At 42.3% G+C, this 21,532-nt stretch overlaps 1 protein-coding gene across 1 annotated transcript in view; it reads left to right on the top strand.

Annotated features, from left to right (window-relative positions):
- PREP (prolyl endopeptidase) overlaps nt 1–21,532 on the top strand; it is a 112,496-nt gene that overhangs the window by 79,338 nt on the left and 11,626 nt on the right. Inside the window, exon 11 of the mRNA XM_019734997.2 lies at nt 18,859–18,995. Coding sequence (XP_019590556.2) covers nt 18,859–18,995 — 137 coding nt within the window. The remainder of the gene's footprint in view (nt 1–18,858; nt 18,996–21,532) is intronic.

The raw sequence follows: 21,532 nt of genomic DNA, 5'->3' as shown, positions 1-21,532 counted from the left end.
CTAAAGCAAAAGGCAGGAAAAGGGGGTAGTCAGCTGTTACTTGAAAATATAGCATGAGAGTGGGCACACAATATGCCAGACTCTGTGCCACTGATCTGTCTGTATTATCTCATTTCTTCAGAGAAAAACCATCCTTATCTCACGATCTTCATTTTCTAGATGAAGAGCCTACGTAGGGAAGTTAGGGAAGTTGTCCCAAGTCACACGGTGGCATAACTGGCACATAGCACGGTTCTGAGATTCTGCGAAGCTCCTAAGCGGGGTGCTGCCACCCTTAGAAGCCATGCCCGCATCTCTGATTGGACTGTCACAATTCGACAGTTGAGTACCCTGAGGTGTAGGTAGTTCTGGGTCTTCATGTAGAAATTTACATAAGACATTGTGAGTTTTTTTAACAGCCTAGAGAAAGCCTCATCATTTACCCTGGTTAATGTCTCGAAAGAAATGTAAAGCATCTACTCAGGCTGTGTTGGTAAGTGCAGCCCGTGTTAACGCGTGTGCATTTAAAATCACCTGTTGGTCGGTTCTGCTGAGTTTAGTAATAGATGATGTCTTGGGTCCTCCCTGCCTCCAGCTGCGTTTGTTTGTATATACGTATGTGTGTATATATATGTAGATATAACTATTAATATGCATAAACAGAGAATATGTTCTTTGATTCCAATTAAGGTAATGGGTAATTATAAAATTGAATCTCAAAGAGAAAACCATTTAGGGTGCAAGTGAAAATCATGTTATGTGCTGCCTACATCTGGACCCTGAAGTTTTCCATGTTTTGTATAGAATATATCTAGTTTAATGCCAAAGTTTAATGTGCATATAGCTAATTGAAATATTTGGAAAAGATTAGAGAAGAACATGAATGCTCTAAATGGTGGCTAGTGTGTTGTTTGAGAACCTGCAGATGGGCCTCTGTTGGAAGTGCCGACTTTGCACCATTGCTCAGACTCCTCCGCGATAGAAAGGACAAAGGAGTGTTAGGGGCATTGCTGGCGCTGCCTCTGTTCACCCCTCCAGACTGTTAGGCTTCCTTCAAGTCCATGTACCACTGCCCGTGGGCCTTCTCCTCTCCTGCCTTAACACGTTGCGTACGGATCACGAGAATCTTCACGAGGGATTTAAACCCCACCGTACGCAACGTGTTAAGAAATTTCTGTCAGCATTGTCGGGTAGAGGTGAGATGGGGAAAAACCACTTCCTTCATCCAGTCTGTGTGTCTGTTAAAAATTTACTCCATGCTAAGCATTGTGCCAAAAACTAGGAACGTAGCAGTGACCTAGAGACATGTGATCTTTGCCCTTTGGGATATATAAGCAAAGACAAGTGAACAGAAAATAAACGTGAAAAATAAAGTTGGGGGAGGACTGTGAATGAGACAAAGGACTGTCACCAAGAATGACAGAGGGGCCCAGTGTCGATCGAGTGGTCAACAAAGTCCCCTGGAGTTTTCATTTCAGTGGGAACTTAAAGGTTATGGGGGAAGTGACCATGTGAAAATGAGGGGGAAAGAACCAGAATGTTGGCGGTAAGGCCCTGAGAACGAAGCACTTGGCCTCAGAGAGGACCTGCGAGCAGTCTGGGGCATGGTGAGTCAGAGGGACATGGCTGATGGCCGTGGGAAGCGCAGGGCCTTGTGCCACGCGAGGGCTTTGTTAAGGATCCCAAGTGTGGTGGGAGGCCCTGCAGGGTGTTACATTAGTAAGTGACATGTCCGATCTAAGAAACCATCTGCCACTGTGTGGAGTATAAAGTGAAGGGGCAATGTGCACACAGCGGGAGCTGAGAGACGTGTGTAGCAGAAGACCAGCAGAGAGAGAAGGAAGCCTGGGCGAAAGCAGGGACTGTGGGCATGGGGAAGAATGTGTTTGGAATACATCCGGAAGGTAAAATCAACAGGACACCCTAAGGGATTGCGTAAGGGAGGGGAAGGTCCACACCAGGGATGACCAAGACTTCTGATCTGGGCAGCTGGTACCGTGGATCAAGTAGCTGGCGGTGGGTTTGGGAGGAAAACTGTTTTGGACGTGTCAGGTGTGTGGTGCCTGTTAACTTGTCATCAGGTGGCCATGTCAAGTGTGGAGTTGTATATTTGAGTCTTAAGGTCAAAGGAGGGATCCGAGTTGGAGTACAAGTGTGGGCATCTTCAGCATAAGCGTATTGTTAAATCCGGGGGCAAGGACAGAATCACAAGGAGGAGCATGTAAAGAGTCACGAAGGCTCAAGACTGAGCCCACATCTAGGGGTTGGGAGGAGGACGAGGAACCAGCAAAGGAGCCTGAGAGGGAGCAGCCAGAGAGGCACAAGGAGAACCAACAAACCACACACCGGGAAGTCGAGGAAAGGGCATTGAAAGGCGGGAGTGGCAGGCAACACGCAGTGTATTTGGTTAGACAAATAAGGAATGAAGAACAGTTCTTGGATTTGACAAAGTGGATTTATTGGTGCTCTTGACAAGAGTGCTTTCAATGAGCAATGGGAGCAGATGGTGGCTGAACAGGTGTATTGAAAAAGAGGGGAGGAGAAGTACACAGTGCTTATAATACGGGTGTCCTGTGGGTGAGTGTGATTGACGGGTTGGGGGATTAGTTTTGCTTTCATACATTATTGCATTGCATTATTTTCCTAGTTACAACAATCGTGTGTTAATGCTGTACTCTGAAAAGCTTACATTTTGTGACTTTTTAAAATTTAAGAAAAAAAAATAATCCCTGAGAGATTAACTGAGCATCTCTGACTTTTAATAGCTGTGGTTTATATCTTCCCACTCTCCCCATTCTCTTCCTTCTTCTCCAGGTTACTTTTTAAATTTGTCATTTTCTTCCTGAAGAATAACTTGTACAGCTATGCTAAAACACATTAATCCAAAAAAATCAAATTTTAATTTCATGAAACATTTTATAAATGGAGACTTTCATAGCTTTCATGGCAGTTAAGTTCCAGATCCGGGAGTAGATATGAGAGGAGAGGGAAATGGAAAACCATGTGTATAGACAGTCTTTTGAGAAGTGTCATTGCGTGCAATAAGAGGGATGTATGAAATCAGTGGCATGTCTTCTTAAGGTGGGAGAAACCAAACTATTTTGGTGTGTTGATAGGTTGGTTCCAGTAGGAAGGGAACCACCATAGGAGCCGAGTTCCTTGCCAGGGTGAGGGAGTCCCACGCCCTGGTGAAGGGACTGGCCTTCATAGAAGGAGGCACATTTCCTCCATTCTGCCAGGAAGGAAGAAAGAACGTAGGCACAAGAGAGGCTGGGGGCCTCAGAGTTGCAACTCCAAGTAGCAGCTCCTTACTTTTATTCTGTGAGACCTCTTAGACCCTGAATTCTCTATATTTTTACCTATTTTTTTTCCAAACAATATTTTGAGTTTCAACTAAAAATCAAAAAGTAGCTTTGAAATTTTGAAATATGTACATTTTTGATATGTACTCAGTTTGAGTGGGAAGACTCAAATATTGAGAGGTAGAATTTTCTATTTCTTTCAAATGGGTTCCTTCCTAGCTGCTCTTTTCTGTATAGGTCAGGGTAGGCTAGGCCATTGCAGTTAATAAGCACCTCCAAAATCTCGGGGGCTTAAATTCAGAAAGTGTCTGTCTCATTCCCGCGTGTTGTCCCCACCCAAGCATTGTCTGTCCCCGTGACACAGAAAGCATGTCACATCCCTAATGGCCTGCATTCCTGATGTCTAGAAGCAACACGTCCCACCCCCAGCCATGTATTGTTGGCCAACACCATGTCATGAAGACAAACCAGCTTCTGAGTGGGCAGCGGGTGATGACCATCCTGCATGTGCTGGAAGGAGGGAGAACAGCACGCGTGAGACTCACCCTGCTGATACCACATGACCCTCCCTAGAGAAGGCAGAATGAGCTTTGGTGGAGTTTGGGGGTCTCCTCTGTACTTGGCCCCATCCTTTGACCGCAGCACCTAAAATTCTGTCAATGGAAATCCATTCCATCATTTCTAAGCTTTCATTTTTCCAAGTATTTTCTCAAAAAATACAAGCAGTTCTGGAAAACCTAGTGAATAGTCACCTTTTTTCCTCCAAGGACATGGTTTGCTCTGGCGGGCTCAAAATTATAGGAGAGTTTGTTTTTTAAATAGTAGTTTATTTTCCTTCTTTACTGAATATAGAACTGCCAGTCGAGCTTCTGCTTCGCCTGAATTGATGTTAGCTGCAGGCTGATCCGTGCAGCCTCGTCTTACAGGTCTGCTTCCCATTGAGCTTTTCGGAATTCTGCGTGTAGCTCTCGGGCCCCCATTACCCCTCCGTGGACCCATTTGACCCAGGGACTTGGCTTGGGCCCCACTGGTTCTCAGATGCCCAGGGTCTGTGAGAGGAGGGAGGCAGGGCCTGTGACAATGCTGGAGGCAGGGGAGCAGCACAGGTGCTTGCCGGCCACCAGTGACCCCCTGGGCTGCATCCATGTAGCCAGCACTGCCGTCCTCATTCTTCATTTTTCCATCCACTCGCCCCAGCCCTTCCTTGCCCACCTGCCTTTTTGTCTTACCCCTTCAGGCCACCTCCCTCTCCCTCCTACCATTCCTGACCGGGATCCCCCCTAGACTGTTCTCTCCTCCACAGCTACAGGGCTTGCCCCAAGCTACGGGGCCAATAGCAGAGATAGTTTGTGGTAGAGATGAACGTGGCACTCTCTGCTGGGTGTCTCTAATATGGTGCTTTGTCGTCAGTGGGAAAATGTAAGTGTAATGTAGCCAAACTCTTTTCTTAGGCTGACTTCTGTGAATGACAGTCTCCTATAAACATACTACTTCCACACTATTGAGAGATTGTGTCAGTGTCAGGTTGAGTGAATGATTTATGTTATTCTTGATTTATTAGCAGGCAGTCTTCCTGGCTAGGGTCATAGTAACAGGCAGGGCAGCCAGTTCTGAAATCAGTGGTCAAAAGGAAGTGACTATTTGCTACTGTTTCACAGGATAAAGCGACTTCTTAATAACTAGCATAGCCCTTATGATTCTGTGTGTCTGGTAGTTGACCAGCGCTGAGTAATGCCCACAGATCCCCCAGTCTGGCCTCTGCCCTCTGCCCCTCATCCATTCAGCTGCTGTCAGACTGGCCTTCCTGCTTTGCTTGCATATGAGCACGAGCAGGCTTTCCCCACGCCCAACACTACACCCCTCCCTCCTGTTTCTGCTTGGTATTCACCTTCACTCCTTCACTGATTTTCACTGCACCGATCAGAGATCCCTTCCCTCTTCATCCTAAGACAGCACAGCCTTTCCCACCCACTCTACCCTGCATCCAACTGTACTGTTGCCCCATTGTACTTACCACTAGCTGACATGATTTTTTCATTTGTTTATGTGTTCGTCTGTCTTCCCTTTAGGAAGAGGTTTTGCCACTGCTGTGTCCCCAGAGTTCAGAGCACAGAATAGATACCTATAAATACTTGAATGAGAGGGGCCCGATAGATGGTGCATGCTTCAGTATCTATATTATGCCGGAAACATAAATATGGAATACTTCCTTGCTGTAAAATTTCTATCTCCCTCTCCTCTCCTATGATAATTGATCCTGTCCGTTCAAAACCAACAAATATTGTCAGAAAATGAACGTTTACTACCATTTGTACTTCTGTGGGATTTTTTTGTGTGATCTAGTCTGTAAGAGTATTTTAAGTCATAGCCTGTGACCAAGGTAGGAAATGATATTGCCCCTCCCTCTTCGAGCAGCAAAGTCAATTGTTTAAATATTTTTCTAGCACACATTTACTGTGTCGTTGCCTGTTTACAAATATTTGGGAACCTTTTAGACAAGTTGACCTATAAAAAAAGTAATGTTACTAACATGTAAATTCAATTGACTCATTCCTTGTTTTGTCTTATGAAAGTTTGTGATCATTACTTTGGATTTTTAAAATGTTTTTATTTATTTACTTTTTTATTCCTTTGTACTTTGGATGCTTAACTTTCTCCCTTTGGCTTTTGGCTTTTCTAACATGTTTTCTAAAGCAGCCTCTTATTCGTGCATTCAGTTTCCTTTTCCTTCTTTTCAGTATTGTTATTGATTTGTATGTATGGGTCTTCATTGTTTGTGTTTCCTGAGATGTCTTCCCGTGTTGTGTTAGTCTCAGTGGGTCCCGGAAGTCCCTGTGCCTCAGAGGTCTTTATGTCTGTGATAGTTAGACTGACTAATACTGATGTACATAAGATGGAATTTTCAAGTGAGAAGATTGCATAAGGAAATAAAAATAATTATTTCACATTTATTAAGCTACTACCTTGTATCTGGCAGTGCTGGGAACGTAAGGAAGGATAGAGTGTACTAGGGGACATGGGGAAGTAATCAAACATTTTTACCAGTTTGATGACAGGAGAAACTCGATGAAAGTTGATCGTCCTCCCCTGTGGGAGCCAGAAGAGGAGGCGTACCTAAGACTGCTCCTGGGAAGAAGGCTTCCTGGAAAGGAGCTTTGGGCAGACAGGGGAAGGGCAGTGGAGGAAGGAGAGCGTGTCCACAAGCAGAGGTATCATCTGCACCATGGCTAAGCCCCCACCCTCACCTTTACCCCCACCCACCCCCAGCAGAAGGTGTGCTGGAAAAGGAGACAGGTCCAGACCCTGAGCATCTGGTCTGCACCCAGATGGGGTGAGGGTTTATCCCCTGTACGATGCGGAGCCCTTGAAAAGGCCTGTGCCAGGTGTGCGTGGGGCATCTTACCAGATGCTTAGAGAACAAGGGTCTGGAGTCAGGGAGAGTCATGAAGGCTGGCAGTGGTGGTCGTCGATGAACCCATGGGCACAGCTTGAAAACCCCAATGGTATGTTAAATATGGTTGCATCCATATTTAATTTGTGGGGGTGCAGGGAGCTTGCATCACGGGAGCCAGGGGAGAAGTTTCAAGGAGGATGGCATGGCATTGTAGAGAAGTGATGGGGGATGCAAGTTGGGCAGTGCTGGGATTGGCCCTGAGCATTTGATCGTGAGAGCGGCCAGCGCAAGTCAGGTAGCAGTGGACTGAAGGCTGTGTGTGGGGCCAGTGAGCCCAGCTGCCTCAAATGGAATGACGGGTCTCCTGACAGCCCTGGGCCTTGTGTGATCATTACTAGGTAGTAGAGACATTATGCGAAATTCAGTAAGTTAAAGTTTTGGTATTCAGTGTACTGGCTTTGTAGCCAGCTTTTCTGCACACAGATCCTGGTGCTCCCCAATTGTCACACGTTCCTGTCCACCATCCTGAATGCCATCTATCATCCGAACAGCATGATGTATTTTTCTAGATCTTCCGTGAACATGATTTGATTCTTCATCTTAAGCTTTCATTTTTCTTAGACTTTGACTTTTCACGCCCTTAACGCCACCTTGATTACTGGTGATAATAAAAAGGTGATGTGTGTGTGTGTGAGAGAGAGAGAGAGAAAGTAGATTATTTCCACATGTTAAGACATTTAAAAATGAATAGACGAGATCTTTTCCATTATGATAGTGCTGGGGTAAACGAGGTGGCGGGGCAGGAGGGGAGCATTTCATAGCCATCGAAAATGAAAAAAAGCTACATACGGTTTCACTGATAAGATTTTTCCTGCTATTATTCTGCTGCACAAATATAAAACATTTCACACAGCCAAGCTTAGAATATAAATCACAGAAGAATTTGTGCTTGTACCTTCGCAGCAGCATTTCTGAACTTTGTGATTTGCCTTCATTTTTCCCCTTCCTCTTTTCCCACCTGGTGAGTGGCCCCCCGCCAGCTATTTGTGATGCTCCTCTGAGCCTCTAGTTCTGTGTCCCCTAATTGACCACCGCTTTGCAGCCTGCCTTCACCAGCGTGAGTCTGCTTCTGCTCCCCCCTACGTGTCCCCCCCCCCCCATTTCCCAGTGGGGGTTGTGAAATGCACCCTGGTGCTCATGAGCTGGCTTCTTAATGATTGTTCTTTAAGTGACTTGAAATCATCTGTGATGGATTTCCTTCTTGCCTGTTACTCACCAGAGGGGTTTATTTTGATGATTTGCATTTGTGTTGTCTGAGACTTCAGTAGAGGTGTAATAGCAGCATTGGATGTATCCAACAGAAACTCGCATACATGTCTTTGTGCCAGAGAATTTTACTTCCAAATTCACCTTTTCAGTATTCCGGTCATTCATTTTTCTGCAATAAAATTGTGTGTGCATTTGCTTCTTTCTCACAGTGTCTTGCTGTATCTCAGTTTTGCCTTGGATGTACACACGGCAAATGGTAGTTGGACGGTTATGCCAGCTTCCTGGTTCCTGGGCTTTTGTCTTTGTTGTCCTTAATTCAGAGCCACGCTCTGCTTGATGAAGTTCTGTTTCATCCTCCCCCAGCCCACCACCACCGCTGCCACAAACTGCTTGATTGCACACACACACACTGCTTTCCCGTCTCACTAACATCTGCCTCTCTCTGTGAGTTCACGCTTTTAAGGAATGCATTACTACTAACCACAGATTTTTAAAGCTGTACAGTTCTCTTCTGTCCTATTACTGAACATTCTGTCCAGAATTTGTCTTTCCAATATTTTGGTTATTGATTTTATTTTTCTAATGTAATAAAATAAATAAGCAGTCTCCTATAGTTTTGAGTTGATGAGGATTTGAAATGGATTTCAAGTATTTTTGTTGGGGGTTTATGGTGCAGGTGCAATCTCATGCAGTAAATTATCATAACTAAACAGTTGAAAAGCCATAAAGCTCCCTGCCATGGCACTGCTAAAATAGATTAACAGCTACACATAAGGAAAATGTTAGATGTTAAATATTTTTCATTAATAATAAGTTGGAGATTTGTAACCTTATCCATGCTTATATAGCCTCATAAGTCCCTCAACCAGAGTTAATGTGTATTTTATTACTTTTCAGCTTAACAAGCATTTTGATGCCAGACTCTAAGCTGCTCTATTTGTATGGAATTTTTTTTTTAATAAACTGCATTTAAAATCTTTATGCTGTTCAATTGAAGGATAGGGTCCGCTTTGAGCATTCATTCATGCATTTATCCAGCATTTGTTTTCTAAAGTGCCTACCCTACTGTCTTCAGGGTACCATGCTACCGCAGACACAGAGGTAAATAGACACGCAGCCCCAGAAGGGAGACATACGGGGGCACAATAGCTGTGCCACCCGGGTTCAGGAGGGTGTCGGAAAGAGGGGCTGGGGATTTGCTGATCCCTTGTTTATAGTGGCTGAGAGAAGGGAGTCTGGAGTCAGAACAGCCTGGGTTCAAATCCCAACTCCATCACTTAGGCGATGTATGACTTGGACTAGTTACTGTTCTGAGCCAGAGTGACCCCCTGTGAAAAAATGGGTGGTATTCACGGTACGGACCACATATGTGGATTAAAATGAGGAAACATTGATAAAGCCCTTAGACTGGTGCTTGGTACATGGTAAGAACTATGTAAGTGTTTTAAACAAATCAAGAAAAATAAACATATTTTGACAAAGTAGGGACTAAAGAAAAATATAGAAACTAACTGGAGGTATTTTAATATTTGTTTTTAAATGTGTGGAAATTTTAGTTGATAGCTTACATAGGAATTGACTATGACTAGGTTTTGTCTCTAGAATCTTGGCTAACTTTTGTTTCCTATATTTTCAGTTATTTTGACATTTTCAAGTAAAAAAAGAACTTTCTGATAATAGGCTCCAAATGAAATGAGCTGCTACATATGCTGTTGTAAATTTATTTCCTATTACTAGAAATAACCAAGCAGTGGTTGAACCTACCTGAGATGTAGCTTTGAAGATGCCTCCATTGGGTAGCAGTAGAGGGGGGTAGTCAAACAAGTGAATTCCTGAAAACCAATTATTTGCTTATTTATTTATTTTTAAATTTCAGTCGTGGTTTAGTGTATAAAGGCGCGTGACATTGGGAGCAGAGGTCGGAGTGTGACATGGCACTTGCAGTGGAAAGGACAGTTTAGGTTGAGAAGGACTCACGAAGGTTGGAGGCAGAGGGGGGAGAGCTTTCATTGCCGGTCTAAAGGTGGACTTCGTTTTGTGGAGAGTGGGAAGGTGTTACGTGTTGTCAGTTGGGGAGTGCACTAGATTAAAAGGAGGATTTCAGGGACAGTAATCTGGTAACAGATGCCCAGATTAGAAGCAGGAGTCCTGTTGGAAGGCCAGGCCCCCATCCGTGTAGACGGGTGGGGATAAAATGGTGTGGGAGAGGCATCCAAATGACTTTGAGCCTCAGCAACTAAGGCAGGCTGGGGTAGGTATTTGGGGGTCAGAAAGAGAGCATTTCACATGCAATTCTAACTCATTTATTCATTCTGCAAATGTTTATTGAATGCAAACATTGCAGAGCTGATAAACCCCCCCACACACGCACACACACATCCACCCATGATAGAGTTATCATGCTTTTTCGTGCAGAGCAAGACAAACACGTGCATTCCACGGGTACTTTAAATTCCATTGTGGTGAGCCTTATTGCGGGGCAGCGTATGCATTCTGCAAGAGCCCCCTTAGGAACAATGCCTGTTACGAAAACAGAGCTGCTTTCCATGCACTTCTGCATGTAGTAGGTCCTTCACATTAGTGAAAATGTCTGATTATGTGTTTGTATTGACCACGGAGAACTCAGAGCCGTAGAACTGAAGACAGCTTTTCTGTTCTGCGATCAAGTCATATTTATTCATTATAGCCCTGGATGTCTTTCTACCTTAAAACACAGGAATTCTTCTAAAATCTAAATAAACTCATCAAAGCTCCACAGCACGAGACCCAGCTGTGCTTCTCCCACTGTCCTCCTTTCCTTGTGTTCAGAACCTTCCACTTTTCTGTTTCATTTCTGGTTCCAGCTTGAGACTGGGAATAGGTTTATTATTCAAAAGAACAGGGGGCCGAACCTCGGAGAGCTGATGCATTTCTGCAATCTATCAGTGTAGCACTTAGCACATTGTGAGTGCTCAAGAAATGGTCCAGAAATGAAAATAGACTTATTGATAGGCTGACTTTGCTGTAATTGAGGTGCCCCACAGGAGTTTTTAAATCTCCAGTGTTATAAAAATGTCAACCAACCGTTCTTTGAAAAGCAAACCAAAACAATCTGGAATAGAAATTTCCCTTTCCATTTTCTGCGTAAAGGTGACTCTTAACCTCCTTCCCACTCCTCCAGAGTTAAATGCCTGGAAAATAGGTAGGGTTATAAATTTCTAAGGCCAGGCGAGTATTTTTAACCTAAGCACAATACAGAAATGTGCAGTGCCTCTTCCATGTCCTAGAAAGTTCTTCATATACGCCTTGTTTTACAAGATAATGGGGCACAAAGGTTGCCTTTTGCCCAGTTCTTTGGGTGACAGGATGTCTTGTCCCCTGCTTGCATTGTTTGACCAGCAGTTTTCTGAGCAGTTCTGCTCCTTGTCAGATGCATTTGCCTCACTTAGCACAGGCCCTGCAAGTGGCCTCTGTCAACTCCGATAAAAAGAGAAGCTCAACACCCTTTTGTGAACATTCTCCTTTAAACCTGTCAGGCTCTAAAATTAGGCAGGAGTTGCTATCACCAGACATTCTTTTCTCTAAAGGACTCTCCCTTTGCACTTTACCTTTGTGTTCCGTGGGCCAGGACATCCCAATTACTGGTGGCATTTGAGAGTCTTGGCATTTGCCTCAGGTAGCACCACAGCTGAACTAGAGCGAATGTGGGGGTGAAGATTGTTTTCAGGAGCTTAAACGGCTGCACATCTTCAAGTGTCGTAACAAAATTGATTTTATTACTAAATGTATTCATCTCAAGAAAAGAAATCATTTCCGTGGAGACAGCTGATCTTTTCATAACTGATGTCCTTTCTCTTAAAGACCAGTAATGTTCTCTTGATTTGTTATGTTTACTTGCTCCTCTTTTTCCTTTAAAGGCAGCAGTTTTTATTTCATCTATTTGAGACCATACTCAGATGTTAAGACAGCCAGGCACATGTTCAGTGACTACTGTCTTGGCCAAAACACACTACCAGAGTAAAACCACTTTGTATTTGGTGATGCCGCTGGAAAGTGACGCTTGATACTAAGTCTGGGTCACGTCTGACACTTTAAACTATGCGCTCTATATAAATGGAACCCTTTTCTCTCTTTTCCTGAATAGTTTTTTGTTTTGTTTTTTTAATTTACAGGACTCAGCACAAGGATCTGTGAGCTCTTATCTATTAAACAATCATTCATTAGCATATGGTTTTAAATGGGCGAAATTAGAAGCTGTTTTAAATTTAATTGATTACTTAGAAAGTGGGGGTTGCTTTCTTGATGATTCTCTCAAACATTTTTTTGTTTCGTTTGTGAAGTGAATTGTGTCAGTGAAGCCTTTTAAAAATACTGTTGAAACTGAATTTTTAAGTAGAACAGCATGACAGGCTATAGTGGAATTTTTATTGTTGTTTTAATCATCTGTCTTCCCGATGGTAACACTGATGACTGTGTGGAGACCCCTTTTGCTTAGAAAATAAATAAGTAATAACCCTGTGTCTGGAATATGACTTTTGACATGCTTGAATGAGGCTCCTTTTCAAGAGGGTAACAAAAACAGAAAAACAAATAAAGCACAGCATTCCTGGCAGAATATTTGTCCCCTGGATTCCCTAGAGACAAGGGATCATTGTCCTGGGGGGAAAAAGAAGAGTATATTGAATCTATGCTAAAGGTTCTAACATTTTCAAAATTTTGCATCATTATACCCAATAAAGGTATTTACAAGGAAGTCATAGCTTGAAGTGAATTACTTTGTAATATAGTAGAAAAAAACTCTGGACCGGGTACTTGGGAGACCTGAGGGGTAATTTTCCATAAGCTGCAGTGTTACTTTAGCAGGTTTCTTATCTTTGTGGATTTTAGGTTTTGTCATTTATAAAAATAAAAGAGGGTGACTGGCTAGATGAGGTCCCAGAGTGACAGTCTCTCCTTCTTTCTGAAACACTTTAAATCCCCAGATCTGGGGGTTATCATCTTAACTCCTCTGGGCTGAGGAAGAACTGACACCAGCTTTCCTTACCAGGTGGCACAGTCTTTCGACTGCTCAGGAAACACCCATCACTGTCCTCTATCAAGAAACAGTGTGGGCTTCGCAGGGGTGGTGATTCTTTATACCTTGTTGTACTTAACGGTCTTGGTTTCCAGTATGAAGTGACATTTGTTATGCTGCTGTGAGAGTCTCCAGAATGAAGATTCTCTTTTTAAGGGGAGGAAAACAAAATTAAGGAAAGATGCTTTCTTAATTTCAGTGTTTGATCAACCTTTGGTTGGCTCACGTTTAGAAATAACTTTGGCATTGAGTCACTGTCATGATGTTTATTTTGTTATATTGGTGTCCCTGATGAAGGTTTCATATCGAAACATGCTAACATAGTCCCTCTTACGAGATCTCCTGGGGGCTTCCAAAGACTGTCATGGGTTCTCTGGTGGTTCTTATAGCCTGTTAGGGTGCGAGGGCATGCCAGGGCCAGACTATGTCGCCAACGCTGGTGTCACAGGCTCCGTGTTGCCCTGGATCTATTGCACAGCCCATCTGCTCTGCCGCTGACAGGAAGGCGGGGACAGCAGGGCCTGTGAGCTTTACGTGATGAGCCTAACGATAGACTTTTTCTATTGCTCAGGTGGGTGCCCGTTAGAGCCCACGTGAGCACTTTGTTTCCATGTCCATAAAGGATCCTATAAAAAGTTTGTCCTCCTATTATACTAAAGGGTTGTGCCCACAGTGGACACTCAAGAAGATGGGTGTGTATTCTTAGTTCTGTCATTTGGTTACAAGTAGGAAACAAAAGTAATAAGTCTTTTTACTTTTTAACTTGAACCTGCGTATTGTGGTAGCAATACACTATGGAATAATGGAAAAAATGACACATGGATTTAAGCGTTGGCAGTTGTCTACTCATCAAGCACTAATGGCTTTTGTATTATACACACAGATGCTCCGCAACTTACAACGGAGTTACATCCTGATAAACCCCTCGTTGCTGAAAATACCAGAAGTTAAAGATGTATCTAATGCTATCCTGTAGAATATGGGTTGTTTACCCACATGATCATTAGGTAAACTGGAAGCTGTGGCTGGCTGCCACTGCTCAGCCTCACAAGGGAGTGTGGTACAACGTATCATATCTAGCCCAGGAAAAGAGCTCAATTTGAAGTATGGTTTCTATTGAGTGTATAGCACTTTTGCACCATCATAAAGTCAGAACATCATAAGTCAAACCATCGTTAAGTTGGGGATTATCTGTATATATAAATTACATTACAATTTTCGTGTGCGACGAATAATAGTTTAAGGTTCTACTATCCCCAGCACGACTCCACTTTAGACAGTAAGAGGAGTCAGAGGGACCAGTTGGTTTGAGGCTAATGGAGTAGAGAATTCTGAGCGGGTTTACCAAATGATAGCGGAGAGGCCTGCTTGTGAGAACTAAAATAACTGAATGAGGGCCAAGGTGTGGGGGTCGTTGGCACAGGATGTGCGTCTGAGCGATGGCAGTCAGGTGGCTGAGGAGAGAGGGAAATAAGAAACTGTTGCTACTAGCTGACGTACGGAGCGTGGAAGAGGGCATGTACCAGGTATACCCGGGACAGGTTGACTTGGAGATGTAGACGGCCACCCACCATGTGAGATCACAGCCCCTTGGAGTTGAGGTGACCTGAGGGGCTTTCTGACTAGCCCCTCACTTGGGCCTGCAAATCTGGACGTGAAGGTCCTTAGCACAGAGTAGTTTATTGGAGCTCTCTGAGATGGCAACGGGGGTATTTGCAGAGAGAAAAGAGAAGGCCAAGTATAGAAAATTGCAAAACAGTAGAATTTGGCAGGAGGAAGAAGAGCTAGTAATGGATCAGTTCAGAAGGTTGAAATAGAATTATAGAAATAAAAAAAGAACCAGAGAAATACTGCACCCAGGAAGCCAAAGGTACAATTGCCAGATGGGGATCGAAATGAATGATGCCTGGGAAGAAACCAATTCAAAACTGGCATTTCTGAACAGTGGGGGAAAGAATAATTCTTCAGTAAATGGTGTAAAATAAATACTTGACCATTTGGGGAAAATTAGTTAGATCCCAGAACATATATAAAAATAAACTCCATTTGCATTAAAAATATAAATGGAAAAAATTTTAATGAAAATATAGACAAATAGTTTTCTAATTTGGGGTGAGCAATTCCTGACTATATATGTGGTATCTGTATTCAAGATGCTATGAAGAAAGTTAAAAAACAGGTTATAGACTGGGAGGAAATACAAACAAAACATATAACAGAAAAAAGGTTAATATCCTTTTAAGATATTGTAAGAAGAGTTTCTATAAACTTATTAGAAAAGTAACACAATATCTCTTCCTTTGTTCTCTGAGGAAGAGATATAAAATGACTCATAAATAGATGAAAATGCTAATGTAAAAACTGAATTGTAAAGCAACAATGAGATGCCTACTAGATTAGCAAAAATTAAAATACATCTTAACATACACTGCTGATGAGAAATGGACACTTAGGTAACCATTGTCACAGGGAGCTTAAAGTTGATACATCATTTTTAGAGAATTATTTGTCAGGATCTGTTGAATTTTTAAATACACATACTCTTTGATCTAACAGTCTCCTTTCTAAGACTATATTCTACAGAAATCCTAGCCTGAGTACGTAAGATTTGTCTAAAAAGGATGTATTCCATCATTGATGACAGGAAAAAAAGAATAGCCTGAATATCAATGAGCAAATGGTTAAATAAATTGTATACATCCATACAATGAAATACAAGACAACACTTTTTTTAATGAGATAAATCTGGGTGTTTTAACCTGGAAAGAATTCATGATGTTTTGCTAAGTGAAGAGTGGGAGGAGTCAGTTGTAGCCCAATATTATTAGCCTGATTCTATGTATTGCCACATAACAATAACCAGTGTGTGTGTGAATATATATAGTTAGATGTGTCTCTATAAACTTATGAAAAAGTTGGGAGGGGTCTACACCACTGGGTAGAAGTAGGGATGGAGGGACAAGAAGAAAGACAACGTTCATTGATGCCCTTTAAAAGAGCCGTGGTGGGGACAGAGGAATGAATAGGGTAGGAAAGCGTGAGCCTGTGAGTGTAGGTTACTGTGGATATGTTTGATCAGAAAAGGAAGAGAGAGATGGAAATTTAGCCTAAGGGGCAGATGGGGCAAAAGGTTTTGGTTTTTTGTTATATCGGATAGGAGAAATTTGAGTCTGTTTATACCAAGGAAAGGGAGAAAACACAAAAAGAGAATATTGTGGTAATTGGAAGAGTGGTGGAGTTGGTAAGGAATGGAAGCAAGGCTGAGTGTCCTTTCTCTGGGGTTGTAGACAGGGAAGTGAAGTTGGCAGAAGGTTTTTCAAGAACTACCGTGTATCCCTGAAAATAAGACTTCGCCTGACCATCAGCTCTAATGCGTCTTTTGGAGCAAAAATTAATATAAGACTCGGTCTTATATCATATTATATTATAAGACCTGGTCTTATATTATATGAAAATAAGACCCGGTCTTATATTAATTTTTGCTCCAAAAGACGCATTAGAGCTGATGGTCCGGCAAAGTCTTATTTTCGGGGAAACACAGTAAATTCCTTCCATGGTTATCAAAAGTCTCAGGATTTAGTTTGTCCTTTATTGAAGAATCAGGTTCAGGTTTAGTATCAATTGCCTTTCCGTAAATAGAAAGGGCAAAGAATACTGCTGTGTGTGTGTGTGTGTGTGTGTGTGTGTGTGTGCGTGTGTGTGTGATTTGATAAAATATGCATACATATATTAGGTTGGTGCAAAAGTAATTGCGGTCTTTGCAATTATTTTTAACCCTTTAAACCGTAAATACTTTTGCACCAACCTAATATATATGAGGTGTGTTTATTTCAATACTGAAATAGTCTACTTGTAAAGAGTCTTCTTGAAGATGATTTTATTGTAATAATCTTCACAGTGCCCTTTCATGTGTGGACAGTATTCAAAATGTTAAAATAGCATCTGAACCACACCAGCTTAACGCTGGGACATATTTTTGCAGCTGTGGGCATAACGAGGACTTTTGTGCTTCTGCTGGTATTCTAAAAGGATGTGTTTGTCCTGGGTCTAGATGGGAGCACTGCAGATCTACTTGGCAGGCATTGGAAATCCTACAGGTGGTAGGAAGAAAAGTGGTGCCAGAGAAGGAAGCCAGACTGTCACAAAGCAACAAGATGGAGCACCCTGCAAATAGGAGGAGGATCTGAGAGTTAGTTTAGTGGGCACGAGAGGTGCGTCAGTCCTGCCGACTGGGTGAAGGGTGCACAGGAGGGTGTTGCCTGCAGAGGGATGAGCTGGCTGGAGAGGGATTAGGTGCCAGGGCAGGCATTTGAGGGTAGGTGGGAAGTCGGGGGGGGGGGGGGTGACTGGAAGGAACAATAGTTTTTGAACAGCTGACTCAGTTAAGGTACAATCTGTGAGCCCAGTTGCTCCCTGCTCCTGCGATGCTGTGGTTAGAGGGCTCCAAATTCTCCCCAAGTCTTAGGTGAAGGCCCTGGATTTTAGCTCAGTAGTGGTTCCATCCAATCACTTGAAATGTGTTCCTCTTACTCTGCATTTGCTTATACCTCCCACACAGTCACACTCTGTTAGTAACTAACTGCCAATAAGTGTCTTTAAATAAAACTGGCCCCTCTGACAACTTTGAACCTGCCGAGTATTCTCCTTGATTCCTAAACTGTCACATTTACCGACCTCAGGATTTCTCTACACATCAGAAACAACGCTTTTTCTACTACAGTTTCTTGGCAGGCTTCTAAAATTTCCAGACTCGCAAGCATTTATTGTGGCCCTGTTTTGCCTTATTCCAAATCTGCATGGCCTCTTCCCTCTCCCTTCCCTGCCCCCCACTGTTTATTTCCAAGCACTTTGTAGCATCTTCCTACAATAGAAATGCTACTTTTAAAAACTTTGGATGTAATATGGCTGCAAGTTCCACTAAGTGTAAAGGCTTAATGCCCTTGACTGTAATGGACAAAGTTAGCATGACAGTTCTCAGCTGGGTACTTTCCAGGTGTCAGTTGGGGTGAAGACACCATGTTTGCCCAAAGAGAAAGCTATTGACAGATTTTCTGTCTAGAAGAAGCCATTATCAGCTTTGGGTGGCTATCACTTGTTCTATGGCTTATCATTTGAATAGCATTCAATGTACTCTTTCTTACTTTTTCTCTTATTCCTTTAACCAGAAAGTAATGAATATAGAATGCTGACTCAACTTGTCTGAGGTTGCCCAGATTCAAGGTTTCACGAGCCTTAATTAAAAATACAGAAGAAAGTGTCTTTGTTTGACCAGGAATAATAGGATTTCTATGTTGTTTGTCATCAACTCTCTAAGCTAATACCTGTGTTCTTGTTACTATAACATTTATTTAACAGTTGAACATTGAAAAATGAAGGAGGGTCGAGTATTTTAACATTTAAAGTTGAACACCAAATTTGTTTTCTAGAAAATAAATCTCCCTAGATTGAATTATTTGGCAGGATGGCCAAATGTGACTTTTTCCATTGCTGGAAGTGGAAAACAAATGTCTGTTTTCTATGTGCCTCAGAAGGCGCTGAGAGGTGGGCGTGAGGGTGACATTTCAGGAATGAACAACTGAGGCTGCAGGAGGATAAACCAAGGTCACCTGGCTAGATAGTTGTAGAACAAGAATTCAAATTCAAGTCTCCCTATTTTCAGACCCATGTGCTTTTCACTACTCCATACTGTTTCCATAACAACTGAAAGATGCTCCACCATCAAATAGCCGAAGTGATACTGGATTTCCATTGTGCTGCTACTCTATATCTTGAAGAAAGAACTGACTACCTGTATGTGTCCCATGTAAAAACATGCAAGTGTTCGCTAAGTAATGCCAACTCTATTCTCTCTTTTGTTCTAGATTTTCTACCCTAGCAAGGACGGTACAAAGATTCCAATGTTCATTGTACATAAAAAGGGCATAAAATTGGATGGCTCTCATCCTGCTTTTTTATATGGCTATGGTGGCTTCAACATCTCGATCACACCCAACTACAGGTAAGCATGGAATACTCTTGGCACTTCCGCATGCATTTGATCCTCTCCATATGGTGGAAAGAAACCAGAGACCAGTCTACTAAATCATGTTTTCTAATACATTTAACCATGTATTTCTCGCTTGTCACTTCCATGGAGAGGCAGGATGATGTGTTACATACGTGCGTTTTGGGTCAGGAATTTCAGGATCACTACAAGGTGAACTTGTGTCTTCAGTGGAGCAGGCTGTTTGGGAACTGGATGCTGAAGCTGTAGCTGCCGAGCTACAGAAGGTAGTGCCGGTGGAGTCTCGAGGGAAACTCCTTCCTTTAGCATCAGTCATTTGCTAACACTGCCCTCAGTGTTCTCTTCAGAAGGAATGGGTTTTCAGCGAAGAATGACATTTTTTGGCAGCACACAGTCTTAAAATAGACTGTCTTAACATTCAGCCATAAATACGTTTTCTGTATACGCTATCACTTCATTTTAAACTTACGTTCAGGGAGAAAAATCTAAATTTATACGTATGATCCTGTTTATATAAGTATCTTCTGTCAGTTATTTGTAAACTTGATTTTAATATCCCATTCATAGGACAAAATGGAATTTGCTTTCAACATTTTTAATAAAAGCAAGGAGTCTCCTATCAGCAAGACCAGCGTTAAACTGTGAAATCTGATTCAGATTCATCTTTCCTGTTCAGGAAGAAATTCACGGGCTGGTGACTGTGAGGACATAAATTCAGAGTAGATTCCACCAGCTGTCCTAAGTTTAAATACAAGAAAACTGTTAACTTTGTTTTGAGTACTTGACATCAGTAGATTACTCTGCTCCTTTTATAGGATTTAATGAAGTCTGAAACATGGTTCCTGCCCTTAAAGTGGTTGGTAGCCAAATTGTGGACTGTCTTGAATATCTGGCTAAAGAGTTTGATGTTACCATTTTGTTAGGAGCTTACGAAGGTATACAATCATCATGTAGAACAGTGTTTTCAGAGGATTTGTAAGGCATCCTTTTATGATTAAATTGAAGGGCAACTAATGAGAAGCGCATTGTGCAATGATAGCGCCATTTACGTCCTATAATGCCTCCTCTGTACCGAGCACCATCCTAGGCAAGGCCTGAGCCCATAGACAGACCAGCGTTGCCCAGGCAATGAGAGTCACTGTTCCATTAGTATGTCTACATGCCATAGTTATTCTCTGTGATTATGAGTCTAAAAATGTAAGCCAGTAGCTGTTGGTTCCTTAGATTCACCTAATCCTTACAACAAAAAGTAAAAGTGTGTCATGGTTTGCCCCCTCTTTTCACTCAAAGTGATGAAATACATGCTTGTTTCAAGTCACAGTGATGTCTGAATGTGGGGCCAGTGAACACGTGCTACGGCTAATGAATGAGTCAGAGACCTGTACCTTAAGCCCCATCCCCTTGGTCCCCACAGGGTGGCTAGGATTGAGACAACACTGATTCCTGAGCAGGTCTGTAGCTAAAGCCACTTGGCTTTGTTGATTTGTGCAATAAGTATTTATGAAGCATGCTCTGTTGGGCTTCAGGAGATGAGTAAGGAATGGTTCCTGTGCCATCTTCATCCCAGAACCCAGTGAGTATGTTGGTAGTTTCAGTAAAGACCATTAGAAGTGAATGAAAAATATTTTTAAGAAGACCAAGTGATTGAAAATCTATTTGGCCAATCTGGTATGGCTATGTGGTCTGATCACCTGCCCCAACTATTCTTTCCTCTTTAGCCCCAAGACCTAGGAAATTAACTGTCAGACCGTCTAGAGCCCCACGGTGCAGAAGCCCATGGTTTCCCTAGTTACTAAAGGAAGAAGGATAACATTCTCAGAAATAGTTGTCAAAGACAAATTAATTTTAACAGCAAGTAGAAAAATGTTACCCAGCATTTTTAGGATCAGAGTGGAAAGAGGAGGAGAAAAACGTAAAATCCAAGGCTTCCAAAGGACTTAATTCTTTTTCCTAGAAGCCTTGTGCTGTAGTTTCTTCCGTTTATTTCTAGAAAACATTCTCCATCCCTGAGCTCTCCCTTCTTATTTTCTGGTACGTGTCCTTCATCTCCGCTGCCTCGTCATCCTACATGGTCTAGTTTAACATCTAAGTTTCTGTGGAACTGGAAAACCTGTTTAAAATCCGTGTTTCAGAAAGAGCTTTTTTTCTTTTTTCTAACTTGAACAATTTGGAAAGAGATAGCAAAAAAGGAAGGGAAAAAAACTGGTAGCAGGGGCCGTTATTGGGTGTTCCTATGAGTCCCACACCATTTACACCAGGGGGTGTCACATGCCTGGCAGTATTTTGCTTGCCAAGATAGTTGGTAAAAGATAGATTCAGTATGAACTGAGGGCCTGTACTTTTTTTCTGTTTGCATTATAAATTTTGTATTCCTACTTTGTATAGTGAAATATTTACTAATATAGAAAAATGATATATATTAAATGTTCATGAAAATACCTGAGCTTTGCAGTTAAACATTCATCATAAGCTATATATTTTTTGCTTTAATCAAGTAATGTAAAAATATTGGGCTCCAATTTAAATAATTA

Source organism: Rhinolophus sinicus, linkage group LG05 (genome assembly GCF_036562045.2).
Source record: "Rhinolophus sinicus isolate RSC01 linkage group LG05, ASM3656204v1, whole genome shotgun sequence".
NCBI lineage: Eukaryota > Metazoa > Chordata > Mammalia > Chiroptera > Rhinolophidae > Rhinolophus > Rhinolophus sinicus.
Note: the sequence above shows the minus strand (reverse complement) of the source record. Positions and strands in the feature narration are given on the sequence as shown.